The 20,278-nt window shown below is 37.0% G+C and overlaps 1 protein-coding gene across 1 annotated transcript in view; it reads right to left on the bottom strand.

Annotated features, from left to right (window-relative positions):
- Positions 1 to 20,278, bottom strand: part of GREB1L (GREB1 like retinoic acid receptor coactivator) — a 201,713-nt gene that overhangs the window by 64,127 nt on the left and 117,308 nt on the right. Inside the window, exons 8-11 of the mRNA XM_087818992.1 lie at positions 12,346 to 12,468; positions 3,392 to 3,520; positions 810 to 926; positions 86 to 205 (exon numbers count right to left, since the gene is read on the bottom strand). Coding sequence (XP_087675118.1) covers positions 86 to 205; positions 810 to 926; positions 3,392 to 3,520; positions 12,346 to 12,468 — 489 coding nt within the window. The remainder of the gene's footprint in view (positions 1 to 85; positions 206 to 809; positions 927 to 3,391; positions 3,521 to 12,345; positions 12,469 to 20,278) is intronic.

The following is a 20,278-nucleotide window of genomic DNA, read 5'->3' as shown; positions in this document are numbered from 1 at the left end:
TCAAGGGTGCAGGAAAAGAACAAGAACAGGAGATACCTCTGCTAATTCAGTAAAACTTAAAGCCCATCATCTGTTGAGATCTTACCAGTTCTTGAAAGGGGGCGAACTGTAGGAACAGGTACAACTAAACCAGGTTGGGGGACAGGCGACCCAGGGTACCATCCCCGGTGTCGTTTCTTTGGTGGCCCAGAACTGAACATGGTAGCTGAAGACAAAAAGAAAGGTGAACCTTGTCCTTAGCAGTGGCAGAAAGGAAAGAAGCTAGAGAAACATAGAACCTTTCATTTGATTATACTCAGAAAGCCTAAGTCACTCTTCCAGAGGTAAAGATAAAATTAAGAAAAGTCATCACACTAACAATACCACTTAACATCTGTAGGCTGTTTTCTAATGTACAGTTTTACCCAGATTATTTCATTTCATTCTATCAACATCCCTGTGAGGCTGTAGGACAAATATATTGTTATATCCATTTTGTAGATGGGGAAACGAAGGCTCACGTTTGCCCAGGGTCACACAATAGAGAGGAACTTTGAACCGTGTACTTTGGTCAGCAGAGCCCACCATTTTTCAAGACACTTTCTTATCCATAGGCTTGAACATTACTTCCTAGATAAGTGCTCATCCTCTAGAATCACCAAGATATTTAATCGTTACTGCTCACACAAATAATAATCTTTCAAAACAGTGTATGAGAAACTAAGGAAAATTTGAAAGTAGGCTGTCAGATAACTCATCATTCCAAACTCTGTAGCACTGCTTCCACAGTTAAGTTGCATTGTTTCCAAACTCTAAGATGAGTATAGTACCTTGATCTCCTGATGCATAGCTAGGTCTTGGTGACAAAGGGTAATTCCCTGGGCGGGCTGGCGTGGAGCTCGATGTACTGCTCTTCCCTCCATGGCTACTGTTTCCATTAGCAGCATCTGTAGTAAACAAGAGGAACCACTCAGAGCAGGGAGGACACTGCTTTCTGTGATGCTGTAACCATGTGATAAACCTCACACTCCAGGACAGAAAGAAATCTCACTACAGGGCAGTGCATTTAGATAGAGCCAATTACAACCATCAGAGTAATACCTTCATCAAAATGAAATGTCACCTAAAAATAATTTTCTAGGACCCCAAGAGATCTTTTAGAATCATTTTCAGTAAAGTCTTTGGAGATGGTAGGTAGAAGAAAACTTTTTTTAAATTTGTATTATGGACATTTTCAAACATATATGAAAGTAGAGAGAACAGTATAATAAACTATGTACCCGCCACCCAGCTTCAACATTTATCAACACATGGCCAATCTCGCAATATCTATACTTCCTATCTCTTCCCCTCATGCTACACACACACATATGTGCTCTGGATTATTTTGAAGCAAATTCACTTATCATATCACCTCATCCGTAAATACTTCTACATGTGTTTCTAAAAGAAAAGAACTCTTAACAAACAACTATAGTATTGTTATACTTAAAATTAACAATGATTAGTAATTTCCTAGTATCAAATATTCCATCAGTATTCAAATTTCCCCAATTATCTCACAATGGTTTTTTACAGTTGGTTTGTTTGAACTGGGGTTCAAAAAAGATCCACACATTAAATTTAGTTGCTCTGTCCCTTAAACTTCTTTTAATATATCAGATTCCCTTTCTTCTTTTTCTTTCTTACAATTAATTTGCTGAAAATCTGGCAGAATTTCTCATTCTTTGAATTTTGCTTATTGGATACCCATGGTGTCACTTAATATCTCCTCTCTTTCTTATAAACTAATCATTAGATATAGAAGCTTACTCAGATTTGGGTTTGATTTTTTTTTTTCCAAGAGTATCTCATAAGTCCTGTTGTATACATCCATCAAGAGGAACAGAATGGCTGGTTTTCTCTCTTATGACGTTAAGATTGATCAGTGGGTTCAAGAGTTGTTAGGCTAATTCTTGAATTATAAAGTTGTTCATCAGCCTTTCATCTGGTGGTTTTAGCAACCATGAGATTACTGCCAAGATCCATAATTTCATTAATTTTTTAATGCTGCAAAAATTTGGATTCAGCTTACTCAAGTCTATAATCTAATCTGGATACCTTGTGATGCCTACCTTGGGAAGTTTTCAAGAATGGTGTGCTCTCTTTCTCTTCATTCCTCTTCTACCTTTTCCTTATACATGGGAACTTTCTAGGATTCTATTCTGAGCTCATAGCTTGCCTTACACTCCATTACTCCTTGGCTGATACAATTTACCCTGGTGACTTTAATCATAAATTGGTGACTCAACTTTATACTATACTATCAGTTCTGATTTTCCCCATAATAAATTAAATGACTCTCCACTTGGATGCCTCATGAGTATCTCAAGCTCAACATATCCAAAATAAAATCCACGATCTCCTCCTGGGGAAACTACTCCTTTTTAAGTAACGGCACCAGCATTAACCCAGAAAGATGAACGTAAACCAAGACCCCCTTCTGCTTCATGCTCACTTTAATCAGTCAAGTCTTTCTGATTTTACATCCTGAATAGTTCTCCAATCTGTCTTCTCCTCTCCAACCTATTATTACCCTGGTGAAAGACCTTATCATTTCTCACCTAAATTACTGAAATGACCTCCAACTAGTTTTCCTACCTCTTATTTTCTTGGCTGCTAAAATGATCTAGCTCAAGTTCAAATAAGACCATGTCACTCCTCTGTTCCCTAAATTACAGAGTAAAATCTATGCTTCTCAGCCTGGCCTCCTGTGACCTTTCCCTTGTCTACCACTTGCTCACCTCCTGCCACTTCCTGAGTTTAAATTTTATGGTTCTAACAAGTCCAAACTGCTGCACAAGTTCCTGCACACCTTATGCCGCTTTCTTTTCCTTTTCTTTTCAAGCTTTGCTCTTGTGTTTCTCTGAATTTTAAATGTCTTTCCAGAATTCCTTTGTACAGTGAATATATCTTCATAGTCCAAAGACCATAATTCATTCTTGATTAGTCCACAAAATGACGGGGTAAAATCCCCTTCTCTGTGCTGTATTTACTGCAGTACACTGAAAATATCTTCTTATGGGTCTATCTCCCCTACTAGGTTACAAGTACATTAGAGATCAGGGATTGAGCCTTATTTATCTTTGTATTCCCAGTTCCTCATCATAACAGGTGCCCAAGAAATGTTTGTTGAATGAAATCAACCTGCTCTGTCTCCCCGTCTACCAAATGTCATTCTTTGACTCTTCTAGTTGGAACACAGAAAACACAAAGCTTTGTATAATAATGCATTATTATAGACAACCCCACTTTTGTCTTCAATTGGCAAAGAAGCAGCTTCTGTTTTCATCTACCAAGTTGTCAATTAAATTTCACACGTCTTTTATAGACTATGTATTTACCAAAGAAATATAAGTGAGGAAAACATCACCTGCAGCAAAAGTCTTCCCTACAACCTGCAAAGATAAAGCCAGTGGCTTCACAACATTCTTATTCCGGGTCAGGTCCTGAGCTCCACTTAAATTGATTGCAGAATTAGCTGGACTGAGAATCGGCGAATCTTTAAAATGAAAGAGGTTGTTCAGATTAGCAACTATTTAGATATGCAGGAAGGAAGTTAATTCAACAAGAGTGAGGTGACAGAAAGCAGATTGTAGACTTTCAGTTTTTTCCTTGACCCAATTTAGGAAAGTCAATTTCTTATTTTTCAGGTTTTTCTTTTTTATGTATTTATCAAACACTCATTAAAAGTTACTATGTGGGCCCGGCTGGCGTGCCTCAGCAGTTGAGCATTGACCTAGGATCCAGGAGATAGAGGTTCAATATCCTGTCAGGGCACATGCAGGATATTGGTACCCAGCAGAGGGCATGCAGGAGGCAGCTGATCAACGACTCTCTCGTCATTGATATTTCTACCTTTCTCTTTTCCTTCCTCTCTCTGAAATCAATAAAAACATTTTTTAAAAAAGTTACTATGTGCTGGGTACTAGTGCAAGAACTTTAAAAATATCAATTCACTTAATCCCTATGAAAACTCAATGAGGTAGGTACTATTATCTTAAATAGTGGTAGTCATTTAATTTGGTCAAAGGCATATGATGTTACATCAAGGCTATCATTATGTGTAATAGTAAAACTGTCTCTACGGTTCTCATCAAACCCATATTTTTTAAAAAAACATTTTATTTTTATTTTTTAAAATGTGTTTTTATTGACTTGAGAGAGAGAGGAAGGGACAGGGAGACAGAGAAACATGGATGTGAGAGAGAAACATTGATCGGCTGCCTCCTGCATGCAGCCCGACCTGGGATTGAGCCTGAAACCAGGGCATGTGCCCTGATGGGGAATCCAACCGGCAATGTTTCAGTGCACGTCAGTACACGAGAGGATGCTCAATCAACTGAGTCACACCGGCCAGGGCTCAAACCTATATTTTAATGAGATCTATTCATCTCCATCCACATGATTTTGTCATTTAAAAGGTGTCATGCAAACTAAGTCACTGAAATCTAGGAGAAAGCACTTTTCTCTGAAGGAAAGTTGCTTTAATTTTTGGAAGAACCTAGAATTAATTTATCTATGTAATACCAGATACATCCAAAAGAAAGTTCCTATTTAGATTCAGGAAATAATTCAGCCCAGAAAAAACATGTGCCATTTCAGAGACAGGCTACAGGAGAGATAAAGACTCAAGTGCCAGAGAGAGTTTTCTAAAATGAGCAGAACAGCTTAATAAATACACACAGGAAAGTATCAAAAGGGGCTATTAAAACTCTGAGGGTTTGAAAAAAAACCCACAACACTCTAGAGACCAGGGTACTGCTGGTGCTACACTAGAAATTACCTTAAAAATTAGTATTCACACTACAATGTGATTCCTAATATATCAAATCAGTGTTTCTCATAAGAATTCAAGAGCTTGAAATGGTCCTTGACTGACTCAGAAGAGTTAATGTGCCTCTCTAAGAGCCTGACTTACCACCAGGGAGTGATTTTGTGGCCTATTATTCAATAATAATAGTTGGAGGCTTAAAGATTCTGATTTCAATAATGAATAAAATAACTAGGGAGATAGTCAACAAGAAAATAGAAGACTTGAACAACACTATAAACCAACTAGACCTAACTGGTATCAATAGACCATTCCCTGAACAAAAGCAGAAAACACATTCTCAAGTGCACAAGGAACATTCTCCAGGACAGACAATATGTTAGGTGATAAAATAAATCTCAGTAAACTTTGAAATAATATAAAATATCTTCTATGACCCCAGTGGACTCAAATGAGCCATCAGTAACAGAAGAAAATTTGAGAAATTCACAAATATGTGGAAATTAAACAACATACTCCTAAATAACCAACAGATCAAAGAAGAAATCATAAGGGGAATTAGATATCACTTTAATATAAATGAAAATAAAAGTTCAACATACAAAAACTTATGAGATGATGTTAAATAAGTGCTTAAAGGAAAATTTCTAGATGCAAGGTAGAATTTATACCTTGCTTGATCTTTTTTATTTTTAAAAGAGAAAAATCTCAAATAAATAACTTCACCTTCACTGTAAGAAACTAGGAAATGAAGAGCAAACAAAATCCAAAGGAAATAGGAGGAAGGAAATAATAAAGACTAGGTAAGAAGTGAATGAAGTAGGGAAGAGAAGCTACAGTAAAAATCAACAAAATCAAAAGTTTGTTCTTTTATTTCAAAAATTTGATAAACTTTAACCTAGACTGACAAAGAAAAAAGGAAAAAAAAGATGCAAATTGCTAAAATCAAAAATGAAAAAGAGGGCATCACAGAAACCTTACGGAGATAAAAAGATTTTTAAAGGACTATTATGAACAACTGCATACCAATGTTATGGGTTAAATGGTGTGCCCTCCAGCCCCAAACTCATGTTGAAACCCTGATCCCTGGTAGCTTAGAATGTAACAGTATTTGGAGATAAAGTTTTTAAAAGGTAATTAAGGTTAAATGAGGTCAGTAATATAACTGTTGTCCTTATAAGAAGAGAAAGAGACACCAGGAATGTGCATGAAGGGGGATAAGACTATGTAATGATATAGAAAGAAGGCAGCTATCTGAAAGACTAAGGAGACAGGCCTTGTGAAAAAAACAACCCTGCTATACCTTGCTTGATCCTGGACTTACAGCCTCCAGAACTAAGAAAATACTTTTCTGCGCCCGGCCGGGTGTGGCTCAATGGTTGAGCATTGACCTAGGATCCAGGCGATCAGGGTTTGATTCCCGGTCAGGGCACATTCCCGGGTTGCGGACTGCAGCTGATCAATGACTCTCTCATCATTGGTTTTTCTATCTTTCTCTCTCCCTCTCCCTTGCTCTCTCTGAAATCAATAAAGATATATTAAAAAAAAAAGAAAAGAAAATACTTTTCTGTTGTTTAAGCCACTCAGTCTCTAGTGTTGTTTTTTGGGTGTTTTGGTGTGTTTTTTTTAATGGCAGCCCTAGCAAACTCATACAGACATCAAATTAGATGACTCAGATGAAATGGACAAAATAGAAATTCTAAGGGATACACTATAAAACTACTAGAGCTAATAAATTTGAGTTCACCAAAGTTGCAGGATAAAAGATCAATATGCAGAAATCAATTGTATTCCTGAGCACTTACAATGAACAATAGAAAACTAAAATTAAGAAAAAAACCTTCCATTTACAATAGCATCAGGACGAATAAGTACTTGGGAATAAATTTAATAAGAAAGGAGTAAAACTTATGCTGTAAAACTACAAAATATTGTTAAAAGAAATTTGAAATTTGAAAAGACCTAAATAAAGGGAAAGATAACCTCTGCTCATGGAGCAGAAGATTTAGTGTGAAGACGATAACACTCCCCAAATTGTTCTAAAGATTCCATGCAAGCCCTATCAAAACTCCAGCTGGTTTCTTTGCAGAAACTGACAAGCTAATACTAAAATTCATATGGAAATGCAAGGGACCCAGAATGGCCAATCTTGGGGGGAAAACAATGCTGGAGGATTGACACTTTCCCATTTCAGAACTTCATACAAAGCTACAATCATCACACTGTGGCTTTGGCATGAAGACAGACATACAGTTCAATGGAACCTTACATTTTATGGGCAATTGAATTTCAACAAGAGTGTCAAAAAAATTCAATGGGTAAAAAAGTCTTTTAAAAAAATAAATGATTATGGGACAACAGGACATTCACATGCAAAGGAATGAAGTTGGACCTCTTCCTCACACCATATATACAAATTAACCAAAAATGGATTATACATCTAAATGTAAGAGCTAAAACTATAATACTCTTAGAAGAAAATATAGGAATATGTTTTCATGACACTGGATTAGACAACAATTTTTTTTAGATGTAACACCAAAAGTACAAGAAACAAAAGAAAAAATTAGATGAGTTGATCTTCATTTAAAAAAACTGTGCTTCAAAAGACATCATCAAGAAAGTGAAAAGGCAATCCATAGAGTGGGAGAAATATTTGCAGCTAGTGTCTGATAAAGAACTTGTATCCAGACTGTATTAAGAACTCTTACAACTCAATAATAGAAAGATAAATAACCCAATGGAAAAACAGGTAAATGATTTGTATAGGCAACTCTCCAAAGAAGATTTAGAAATGGATACTTAAAAAAATGAAATTATGTACTATATGGTCTCCTTTGGTTTCTTTCACTTAGCATAATAACTTTTTTGAGGTTCACCCATGATTTAGCATGTGCCGGTAGTTTGTCCCTTATTATTGTCCAGTGATATTGTGTGGATACACAACATGTTTGTCTATCTGTTCAGGAATTGACTGACATTTGTTTCTAATTTTCAACCACAGTGAATAATGCTGCTATGAGCGTTTGTGAGGACGTATATCTTCATTTCTCTTGGGTAGATATATAGAAGTGGAATTGCTGGGTTGTGTAGTAGTTTGTGTTTAACTTTTTGAGAATCTGCCAAACTATATTCTAAAGTGGCTCCCACATTTTACACTACTACCAGCAATGTAAAATGCTGGTACCACCAGAGTTCCAATTTCTGCTCATCTACAGACTCGTGTTACTTTCATCTATCTTTTTTATTGTAGTCATTCTAGTGGGTGTAAAGTGGTATGTTATTATGGTTTTGATTTGCATTTCCCTAATGATTAATGATGTCGAGTGCATTTTCATGGGCTCATTAGCCCTTCGTACATAGTCCTTGAAGAAATGTCGATTCCAAATCCTTTGCCCATGTTTGATTGAATTATCACCTTATTACTGAGTTGTAAGTTTTTGTAAATTCTATATAAAAATCCTTTCTTAAGTATGTGTTTTGCAAATGCCTTTTTCCAGTCTGTTGCTTGTCTTTTTGTTTTCTTAATGTTGTCTTTTGAGTGTAAAAGTCTTGAATTTTGATGAGGTCCATTTCATCAATTTTTCCAGAAATAAATCCTTATATTTATAGTCAATTGATTTTTAAAAAATATATCTTTACTGATTTTTAAATGCAATTCACCAACAAGAAGGTAGTCTATTCCAAGATGCTGCTGAGATAACTATCCATATGCAAAAAGATGAACTTAGATGCTCACCTCACGTCATACATAAAAATTAACTCAAAATGGCTCATAGATGTTAATACAAGAGATAAAGCAATAAAACTTTTAGAAGAAAACATGGAAAAGAATCTTTCAAGAACTTGGGTTAGGCAAAGTTTTTTTCATCTATTCTTGAATTCTTGTCCAGATTAAACACAATACATCTTTGTGTGTGTGTGTGTTATGTGTATATAATGTAGGCAGATTACTATATAGCCACCTCAGGCAAAATAAAATTTTACCAGGATTGTTGATGAAAATTTGAATTACCAATGACATAAATATGTTGAAAGAAAACATGCAAGGATAAGCTACAAGCAACCAGAACACAACATCCAGAGCTTGGCAGGTGGAATTCAAGACAAAGCTATGTAAATAGTCAGTAATCCCCTCTTTAAATAACTATGCAACGAGTGTGTGCTTACATTTCAGGCTAAGAACAATTATAGGCAGTCACTGATTGCAGATTAAGGCGGCAATCTCTTATAGAAGGATGAATCTCTAAAAGCTAAGGAGATGCTGCATACTCTAATGTTTGCAATGATTTCATAATGTTAACATGAAATTCTTATACAGCCTACTACTTTCAACATATGTAAGAAGAAATTATTGTTGAAAATTGTATAAACATAATTTGTTATGAAAAAAGTTTTAGATGAAAGCTTCCTTTTTTTAAAAAAAAATATATCTGTATTGATTTCAGAGAGGAAGGGAAAGGGAGAGAGAGATAGAAACATCAGTGATGAGAGAGTCATTGATTGGCTGCCTCCTGCACGCCCCCGACTGGGGATCAAACCTGCAACCCCGGCACGTGCCCCGAGAGGGAATCAAACCATGATCTCCTGGATCCTAGGCCGATGCTCAACTGCTGAGCCACGCCTAGCTGGGTTGAAAGCTTCCTTTTAAAGGCAATTTCTTCTACTAAAGTCTTTAGATTGTACCTAAAATTGTTAAAAGCTAATTTCATGGTCAAAATGCCACTTCCACCACCACAAGGGATACACAATAATATTGGCATAAACCTTGGCCACTTGTGTTCACTGTGAGTCATTCAGTGACTCGCCTGTGTCTCTTTATGGCAACTGACAGAGCCTTTGCTAAAGCCTGAATTTTGGTTTCAGAGCAACATTTGTTTTCAAAACATATTTCCTGATATATAGTCAAGTGTAGCTTAATGACAGAATGTTCTGAGAAATGTGTCATTAGGAAATGTCATTGTTGTGTGAATATCATAGAGTGCACTTACTCAAATGTAGATGGTACAGCCTACACCTAAGGCTATATGCTATAGCCTATTGCTCCTAGGCTACAAACTTGAATAGCATGTTACTGTATTAAATACTGTAGGCAATTGTAGCACAATGGTATTTAAACATACCTAAACTTGGAAAAGGTACAGTAAAAATACAGTAAGGAAGATAAATGAGTATATGTATATATGCATGCATGTGGCAGTTAGAAGGAGGGCTGTGGAGGGAGGTGCTGCTGTAGAGAGAGTGGTCATCAGGAGGAGGGAGGGAGGAAGGGAGAGAAGGGAGAAAGAGAAGGGACGAGTAAGGAAGAGCAGAAATCAAGAGCCTCAGAGAAATAAAAAGGAGAGGAAGAGAAGGAATGGAGGAGGGGGCGGGAGCAGTAGGGAGGGGGCAAGTGTTTGAGTGTGTGCGTGTGAGCACGTGTGGAAGGGCAGAAGGCAGGCGGGTAAACAGCATGCTGAGCTTCCTCCTCTGTTTAAACCACCCAGAGCTAGCAGTAAATTCAACATTATAGTTTGGGCCAGCATTTTCTTCTAAGATTGCAAACAAACTTTTTGCTTATAATCCATTCTCTTACTGGGCCACCATCATGCGTGCAGTCTATGGTTGACCAAAATGTCATGTGGTGTATGAATGTAATGAGGATGCATTACTGCTTTCCTTTGCATTACTACTTATTAAAATTTTAATATGTTTTCATTATTTTCAGGTACAACTAGTTATTTATATATCCACTTCTCCCTCTAGGAACTGTAACATGTTTTGTTATTCTTTTATCCCTTATATGAGTAGTTTTTAAATCATCAGAGCCATCAGTCAAGTACTGAAACCCTGCCTTACAGCATTTGGCAAGGACCTTAGAACATAATGAACACTTGACAAATTTTTGTTGGAACATGGTAAATATTCATTTTTAATACTGCACTTTTAAATTGCATTTCTCTGACCCCAAGGCCTATTGGCAGAAACTATACCACAGAATCAATCAAATTACTAGTATAATATTCTCGGACAGACATGTAGGTTTATCATTATTTTAATGAAGGCCAACCTTTCAATGCCAAGAGCTAAATGCCAACATTTTTCTTTCTTGAAAACCTAGTGACGTGATGTTCTTTCATTTATTCTAAAGAGAAAAATCTCTCTTTTCTTAGATCACAGCCTCTATCTAAATTTCTTGGACAGATGAAAGTCAGACTTTTTTTTTAATCCTTACCTGAGGATATTTTTTCCATTGCTTTTAGAGAGAGTGGAAGGGAGAAAGAGAAAGAAACATCGATGTGAGAGAGACACACCGATTGGTTGCCTCCTGCACACGTCCCGACCGGGGCCCGGGATCGCGCATGCAACTGAGGTACATGCCCTTGGCCGGAATCAAACATGGGACCCTTCAGTCCACAGGCCAACGCACTAACCACTGAGCAAAATCGGATAGGGCAAAAGATTTTTTAAAAATCCAGAATAAAATGGGCTTAGACACACTGCAAGAAGTGTCCCATATAAAGTCAGCCTTATTATCATTGCTATTGTTAACATATTCTAATAATTACTTCCATCTTGAAAATAAATAGAAATAATTTACCAGCTCACTGAAATTTCACATAAATTTGAAAGAAGAATGCTAAGTAGTGAAATAAATGAATGCAGCCTTCTTTTCTACTTGAGTGGTTGACTGGACACTGGCAAAGCACATATGCTATGAAGTCTACATATCAAATGAGTAAAATGGTACTTTACAAAACATAAGTGAACTGGAAAAAATTTACAAATTCTTTTAAAATACTTTCCTTCTTGCCTAAGATGTAACCTAGACTGCTTCTGAATAATTTTCTCAAATACTATCTGCAGTGATTTTTTTGGTTACAGCCCTCCAGCCCCGAGTCACCTGGAAACATTAATTCTCACCTGGAGCCTTGTTCTGACCTCAGGGCCTGAGCCAGTGCAGTCCTCTATACTGAAAGAATTTTGAGAAGCCTTAGACTAGTAACTTATCTGCTTAGTATCAGATCATCCATTCTGCTGATCCTGCTCTGATACTGTCACAGTTTCAGACACTAAAATTTTATCTGGCTATTCATATCCAAGCTCCTATCTTGAACCTCTAGAAACTAGAACCTGGATTCTTCTGTTATGATCTTCAGTCCTACCCTGGAACCTTACTTTGTATCCCATTTTGGACAATTCTCCATATAATGTTCTGTGGGCTTAATGTTAGAGCCCTACCCTGGAACTCCAGTCTTCATGAGTATGTCCCCAATCATGCCACCTGACAGCTTTGAGGCAGACTTTCCTCATGTCTGGATTTCTTCTTATTGCCTATAAGGGCCCTAAGTTTGAGCTAAATTTCCTATCAACTATCCTGTCCTAGCACTGGCAGGATTGGGGGTTCTGGTCACCCACAGACTGACCTATCTCAATGCTGAGTTCTAATTCTAACTCAAGTAATTTACCTCTATTTTAAAATATTTCTATTCAAACCAGCTGACAGTAAGTTTTAAAAGCCTCATTAAATATACATCTGCTGCTTGAAATTCCAAAAGAAAATACTCCCTTACCTGTCTGAATGAATCCTGATTTGTATCCATTAGTTGTGCCATTTTCTGGGGCCACAGTAGATGACACTGAGGAGTTTGGTTTAATGGAGTGGCATGTAGCAGAGGATTGTCGGCTTCTACATTCTGGAAAAGAGTAAGAATCACATTATGTGAGGAGACTCAATGTTCTGTTAAAACAGGTAATGAGGACACAATCCATAAAATCTCTAAAATAAATTGCTGCTCCTTAAATGGCAACCACTTTCCTTACTTGAGGTTCCTCTTACTTTAATCCTGACTCTTAACATTCAACATGGTGAACACAATTTGTCTTCTTTGGGCACAATGTCATGTTTCAGAGGCAAAGAAAAGGTTACAAAGAACAATCAGAAATTCTTATCCACAGGCTAGTTCCCAGGGGAAAAATTACTCATAATCAATATAGTCATACTAATTTTATAGATAAGACTGAGGTTAAACTATCAATAATTTATAAAAATCTAATAAACTTTCAAATATCAATTAATCTGCTGTCCAGGATTGATTTAAATGTAGAACAGTAACCTAGAGTCCATCTAGGCTACCTTCAACCTTCTCATCTCAACCTTAATTTATGTTCAAGAGCAGAAGAAAAGAGAAAATTAGAAATGTTACAATTATTATTATTCTCAGTTCTTATTAAAGGAAATAGTAATCAACAATATTCAAGTTGATTACTGATCATGCAACATCAAATTTCATTTTAATTAAGCTGCTATGAGTCTCTGATATATTTTAATAATACCTTGTACTGGTTCAGGTAGATAGCAAATACTGTGACAATGTGTGGGACTGTAACTTCCAACCAAGCTATACTATATATTTTACCATATTAGTCTTTATGAAACACCTATGTTAGGTATTTTTTTTTTTTCAATTTTGAAGTGTTGTGATTTATTTATTTATTTAAATATATCTTTATTGATTCAGAGAGAGGAAAGGAGAGGGAGAGAGAGATAGAAACATCAATGATGAGAGAGTCATTGATCAACTGCAGCCCGCAACCTGGGTATGTGCCCTGAACGGGAATCGAACCCCGATTGCCTGGATCCTAGGTCGATGATCAATCGCTGAGCCACGCCTGGCTGGGCCCATATTAGTCTTAAAGGTAGCATGTAAAGAAGCTTTTTAGCTTGATACAGTCCCATTAATTTATTTTTGCTTTTACTTCCCTTGCCTTTGGGGTCAAATGCATAAAAAGTTCTCTGTGACCAAGGTCCATAAGTTTAGTGCCTATGTTTTCTTCTGTGTAATTGTCTTACATTTAGGTCTTTGATGCATTTTGAATTACATTTTGTACATGGTGACAAACTGTAGTCTAGTTTCATTCTTTTGCATGTGGCTTTCCAATTTTCCCAGCACCATTTATTGAAGAGACTCCTCCCTGCTCCAATTGTATGTTTTTGGCTCCTTTGTCAAAAAATATTTGCGCATATACATGTGATTTTATTTCTGGGCTATCAATTCTGTTCCATTGGTTTGTGTGTCTGTTTTTCTGCCAACACCATACTGTTTTGGTTATCACAGTTCTGTAGTATAATTTGAGGTCAGGTAGTGTCATATCTCTAGCTTCGTTCTTTTTTTCCTCAAGATTGCTTTGGCTACTTGGGGTCTTTTGTGGTTCCATAAAAATCTGGTAATTTTTTTGTTCTATTTTTTAAAAATGGAATTTTGATGAGGATTGCATTAAATCTGTATGTTACTTTGGGTAATATGGACATTTTAACTATGTTGATTCTTCCAATCCATAAACATGGAATATCTTTCCATTTCATTGTGTCTTATTTTGATCTCTTTTAATAATGCTTTGTAGTTTTTTTGTTTGTTTGTTTGTTTAAATATATCTTTATTGATTTCATAGAAAGGAAAGGAGAGGGATAGAGAGATAGAAACATCAATGATGAGAGAGTCATTGATCGGCTGCCTCCTGCAGGCCCCAGAGCCCACAACCCGGGCATGTGCCCTGAGCGGGAATCGAACCCCGATCACCTGGATCCTGGGTTGACGCTCAACCGCTAAGCCATGCCCGGCCAGGCTGTAGTTTTCAGTAGCTAGGTCCTTCACCTCCTTTGTTAGGTTTTACTCCTAGGTATTTCATTCTTTCGGTTGCTATTGCAAAAGGAATTGTGGTGTGTGTTTTTTCATTTCTTTTTCCTAAGTTTCACTGTTAGTATATAGGAAAGCAGTGAAATTTTTTACATTGATTTTATATCCCTCCACTTTACTGTATTTGTTTCTAAGAGTTTTTTGGTGGAGTCTTTAGGTTTTCTACATACAGAATCATATCATCTGGAAAGAGTGACACTTTTACTTCTTCATTTTCAATTTAGATGCATTTTATTTCTTTCTCTTGCCTGATTGCTTTGGCTTGGACTTCCAGAACTGTGTTGAATAAGAGTGGTGAGAGCAGGCATCATTGTCTTGTTCCTGAGTTTAGAGGAAAAGCTTTCAGTTTCTCACCATTGAGTATGATATTGGCTGAGGGTTTGTCACGTATGGCTTTCATTATGTTGATGTACTTTCCTTATATACCACTTTAGTGTTTTAATCATAAGTGGATGTATCACATCAAATGCTTTTTCTGCATTTATTGATAAGATCATATGATTTTTATCCCTTGTTTTGTTAATGTGATGTATTATGTTGATCGATTTGTGTATGTCGAATCATCCTTGTGCTCTGGAATGAACCCCACTTGATCATGATGTATTATTTTTTAATGTATTGTTGTATTCTATTTGCTAGTATTTTGTTTAGGATTTCTGCATCTGTATTCATCAGAGATATTAATCTGTGGTTTTCTTTTTTTGTGTTATCCTTGCCAGGTTTTGGTATCAGGATTATGTTGGCCTCATAAGATGTGTTAGAAAGTATTGCCTCTACTTCAATTTTTGGAAAGAGTTTGAGAAAGATAGGTATCAAATCTTCTTTGAATGTTTGTTGGAATTCACTAGTGAAGTCATCTGGTCCTGGACTTTTAATTTTTGGTAAGTTTTTAAAAAATTTTATGTTTTTATTGATTTCAGAGAGAGGAAAGCGTCGATGCTCAGCCACTGAGCCATGCCAGCCAGGCTTTTGGGAGGTTTTGGATGGTTGTTTCAACTTCCTCACTGTTGATCTATTTAAAAATATATATATCTTTATTGATCTCAGAGAGAGGAGGACAGAGGGAGAGGGAGGGAGGGAGGGAGGGGAGAGAGAGAAACCTCAATGACAAGAGAGTCCTCACTGATCAGCTGCCTCCTATACACTCCCCGCTAGGGATGGAGCCTGCAACCCTGCATGTGCCCTGGCCAGGAAATGAACCACGATATCCTGGATCCTAGGTCCATGCTAGACCACTGAGCCATGCCTGGCTGGGTGATCTATTTAGATTTTCCAGTTCTTCATGATTCAGTCAAGGAAGGTTATATATATTTCTAGGAACTTATTAATTTCTTCCAGGTTATTGAATGTGGTGGCATATAGTCCTCGTAATATTCTAGTATGATCCTTTATATATCTGTGATGTCTGTGGTAACTTCTCCTCTGAGTCTTTTCTCTTTTATCCTTAGTGAGCCTAGCCAGGAATTTATCAATTTTATTAATCTTTTCAAAGAACCTCTGTTTGCCGTATTAATTTTTTGTATATTCTTTTTGTTCAAAATTTCATTCAATTCTGCTCTAATTTTTATTAATTCTTTTCTTCTGTTGACTTTGAGATGCTTTTGTTCTTCTTTTTCTAGTTCTGAAAGATGTAATATTAGGTTATTTACTTGGGATTTCTCTTGTTTCTTGAGATAGGCTTGTAATGATATAAACTTCCCTCTTATTATGCTTTTCTGCATCCCAGAAGTTTTGATATGTCATTCTGTCATTCTCATTTGTCTCTACATATCTTTTGATCTCACCTTTTATTTCTTATTTGACCCAGTCATTTTCTAGTAGTATGTTGTTTAATCTCCACATGTTTGTGAGTTTCTTTACTTCCTTTTGTAGTTGATTTCTAATTTCAAAGCATTGTGGTCAGAAAATATGCTTGGTATAATTTCAATCTTCTTGAAACTGATGAGGCTAGTTGTGTGACCCAACATATGGTCTATCCTTGAGAATGTTTCATGTGTACCAGAGAAGAATGTATAATTAATGGTCTGGGATGAAAGGCTCTGTAAATGCCAATTATGTCCATTTGGTCTAATGTGTCTTTTAAGGCTGATATTTCTTTATTGATTCTCAGTTTGGATGATCTATCTAGAGCTATCAGTAGAATACTGAGGTCCCCAACTATGACTGTGTTTTTGTCAGTTTCTCCCGTTAGTTCTGTTAGCAGTTGCTTTATATATTACAGCGCTCCCTGACTGGGTGCTTATATATTAAGAAGTGTTATGTCTTCTTGATGTAGTGTCCCGTTTATCATTATAAAACATCCATCTTTGTCTTTTGTTACCTTTGATATCTTGAAATCTGTTTTGTCAGATTTCCTATTGCCATTTTGTCCTTTATTTTCCAGTAGCTCTGTGCCTCCATTGGTTCTTTTCCTTTGTGTTTCTGCCTGTTGTTTTTGTTTGGTGGTGTTTCATACTTCTTTCTCCTGATTCCTCTCTTTTTAAGCTATGTGTCTTGGCTTGGGTTTTTTGTGTGTGGTTACCATTATATTTATGAAAAAGAAAGTTTCATATATACAGTAGTCCTTTTTCTTTTAAATGTGTCCGATCTCCATCCACTTTTGCAAATTCCGAACTTTACCCCTCCCCTTCTATGTTTTTGTTGTCACAGATTATCCCTGTTTTTACTGTAAGTTTTTTGGTGATCTTATCTGAAGTTTTGTGACCCTTTATTCTTTGTTTCAGGTAGGCTAATCCCCTTGAGTATTTCCTGCAATGGAGGTCTTCTGGTGATAAATTCCTTTGGTTTCTGTATGTCTGGAAACGTCTCTATGTCCCCTTCAAAATTAAAGGATAAAATTGCTGGATATATTATTCTTAGCTGGTAATTTCTCTCTCTCAGTAGTTTGAATATTTGGTTCCAATCTCTTCTGGCCTGTAGAGTTTCTACTGAGAAGTCTGATGACAACCTAATGGGCTTCCTTTATAGGTTACTTTCTTCTTTTCCATACCTGCCTTCAAAATTCTATCTTTGTCATTAATTTTTTAAATTTTTTTATTCCTCATGCGAGGATATTTTTTCCATTGCTTTTCAGAGAGAGTGGAAGGGAGAGAGAAACACTGATGTGAGAGAGAAACATTGATTTGTTGCCCCCTGCAAGAGCTGCAACCAGGGCCAGGGATCGAGCCTGCAACTGAGGTATGTGCCCTTGGTCAAAATCAAACCCGGGACCCTTTAGTCCACAGGTCAACACTCTAACCACTGAGCCAAACAAGGCCAGGGCTGTCATTAATTTTTGACAGTTTTAATAAAATATGCCTTGGAGAAGGCCTTTTTGGATTGAGATACTTAAGTGTCCTGTTTGCTCTTGGATTTGAGGATCTAGCTCTTTCCATGAGTTTGGAAAGTTCTCATCAACTATTTTTTTTTTTTTTTTAAATAGGCTCTTGGTCCCTTCTCCCTCTCTTCTACTTCTGGTATGCCTATTGTTCTTACATTGGTCTTTCTGATATAGCCAGTTCTCGTAGAGTTCTTTGATTTTTAAAAAATGCTCAAGTCTCTTCTTCCCTCTGAATCATTTCTAGGTTTCTATCTTCACTATCAGTAATTAGATGGTCTGTTTGCTCCTCCATCTGGTCTGCTCTATTCCCTACTCGTTATTTGATACTTCATCTCTTTTATTGAGTTCTTCACCTCCAGAAGTTCTGTTTGGTTCTTTTTTAAAATTTAAAACTCTTTGGTAAAGTAATCATTTTGTTATTTTGTTTTCTGAGCACAATAAATTGCCTATCTGTGTTTTCTCACATCTCGTTGAGTATTTTCAGAACTGCAATCTTGAGTTCTCTGTCATTTATATCACATATTTCCATGTGTTTAAGTTTACTTTCCGGAGATTTTTCATTTTCTTCCTGAACTGCCTCATTACCTTGGTTATTCATGGTATTTGATGGATTCCTTCTCTGTCTAGGCATCTATGTATGAGTGGCATTTCTCTAGTAGATTAATATAAAGAGGTCTTTCTATTATTTTCCAGTAGGTGGCACTGAATCACAGGTTTTTTAGCTCTGTGAAATCCCAGAGCTGACCTCTGCAGAATCTCTGGCTGCTGTCAGTGTAGCCGCAATTGTTGGGGGTGGGGCAGGTTGGAGGAACTCTGCCACCTTCTTTGTTTTACCCTCCCAGTAATGGCAACCTTAGACCTCCATGAGGTACCCCCTACGTCCTGACCCAGGACCAGTCATAGAGTAAACCTTTAGCTCAGGGAAAATAGTGGTTCTGTAGTATTAGTTCTTGGTTATAGATAATGTACTCTGTAACCCAACACCAAGCACAAAGGGAGGTGAGCTCTGGGAGGCTACTGGGTGGCAGGGCTCCGTGATTTTGTTTCTTAGTCTGGATGCCCTCTGTAGACAACTGTGGCCACACCCCTATGCTGGGTCCTTTGTCTGGGCTCTAGGCTCAGCCACAACCCGTGCTGCTCCCTCCTGCAGGAATGTCCACCGAATCTCTCAGCACCTCCTGGTTGAAGGGAACATCAGCCACATCCAGATTCCTCACCCTCTCTAGGCTGAGACCTGCTGTGAGCTCCTGACTGCAGGGCTGCCTGGCTCATCTCAGCCCTTTGGCCTTTTGCCTCCCCCATTTGTTCCCACTTGTCCATCTTTAGATGCTTCAATATCATTTCCCATTCAACCAACCATATGGGAGATGACATTTGCAAACAACAGCTCTGACAAAGGGTTAATATCCAAAATATATATAGAATTCATACAACTCAACACCAAACAAAAAAAATAATCCAATAAAAAGATGGGCAGATGACCTGAACAGATACCTCTCCCAAGAAGACATACAAATGGCCAACAGATATATGAAAAGATATTCAACTTCACTAGCCATTAGGGAAATGCAAATCAAAACCACAATGAGATACCACCCCACACCTGTTAGAATGGCTGTTATCAATAAGACTAATAACAAGTGTTGGAGAGGTTGGAGTGAAAAAGGAACCCTCATTCACTGCTGGTGGGAATGTAAACTGGTACAGTGACTCTGGAAAACAGTGTATGGTGGTTCCTCATAAAATTTAGAACAGACTTACCATATGACCAGCAATCCATCTCCTGGATATCTACCGGAAAAACTCAAAACGTTTATTTACAAAGATATATGCACCCCTCTGTTCACTGTAGCATTATTCATAGTGGCTGAGACATGGAGACAACCAAAGTATCCTTCGATAGAAGATTGAATAAAGAAGATGTGGTACATAGATACAATGGAATACTACTAAGTCATAAGAAAAGATGAAATACTGCCATTTGCAATAACATGGACGGACCTTAAGAATATTATGCTAAGCAAAATAAGTCAGAAAAAGCTAAGAACCATATGATTTCACTCATATGTGGGATATAAAACTGAAACTCATAGACAGAGATAACAGTATGGTGGTTACCAGAAGGAAAGGGGTGGTGGTGGAAGATGAGGTTAAAGGGGGCCAAATATATGGTGAAAGAAGATGGTTTGAGTGGTGGGCACACAATGTAATATACAATCATGTATCACAGAAATATATACTTGAAACCTATATGATTCTATTAACCAATGTCACCCCAATAAATTTAATTAAATAATAATAAATGGTTGTAAATGAAAAAGTTAATTATATAGATTCATTTAGAGAGAGTCCAAGTTTATCAGACACATGCAAGGACTGGAGGCAGTTTTCTATCACCTTCTGTATGACCTTCCTTAAAGAGCTATTGTATTTGGCCTAAGAAGATATTTCCACATTATGTGTATATATTTTAAAATTGATATTATATGT

This window comes from Miniopterus natalensis, chromosome 7 (assembly GCF_054644295.1).
Source record: "Miniopterus natalensis isolate mMinNat1 chromosome 7, mMinNat1.hap1, whole genome shotgun sequence".
In the NCBI taxonomy this organism is placed as follows: Eukaryota; Metazoa; Chordata; class Mammalia; order Chiroptera; family Miniopteridae; genus Miniopterus; species Miniopterus natalensis.
The sequence above is the reverse complement of the archived record's forward strand: the minus strand, read 5'-3'. Positions and strand labels throughout refer to the sequence as shown.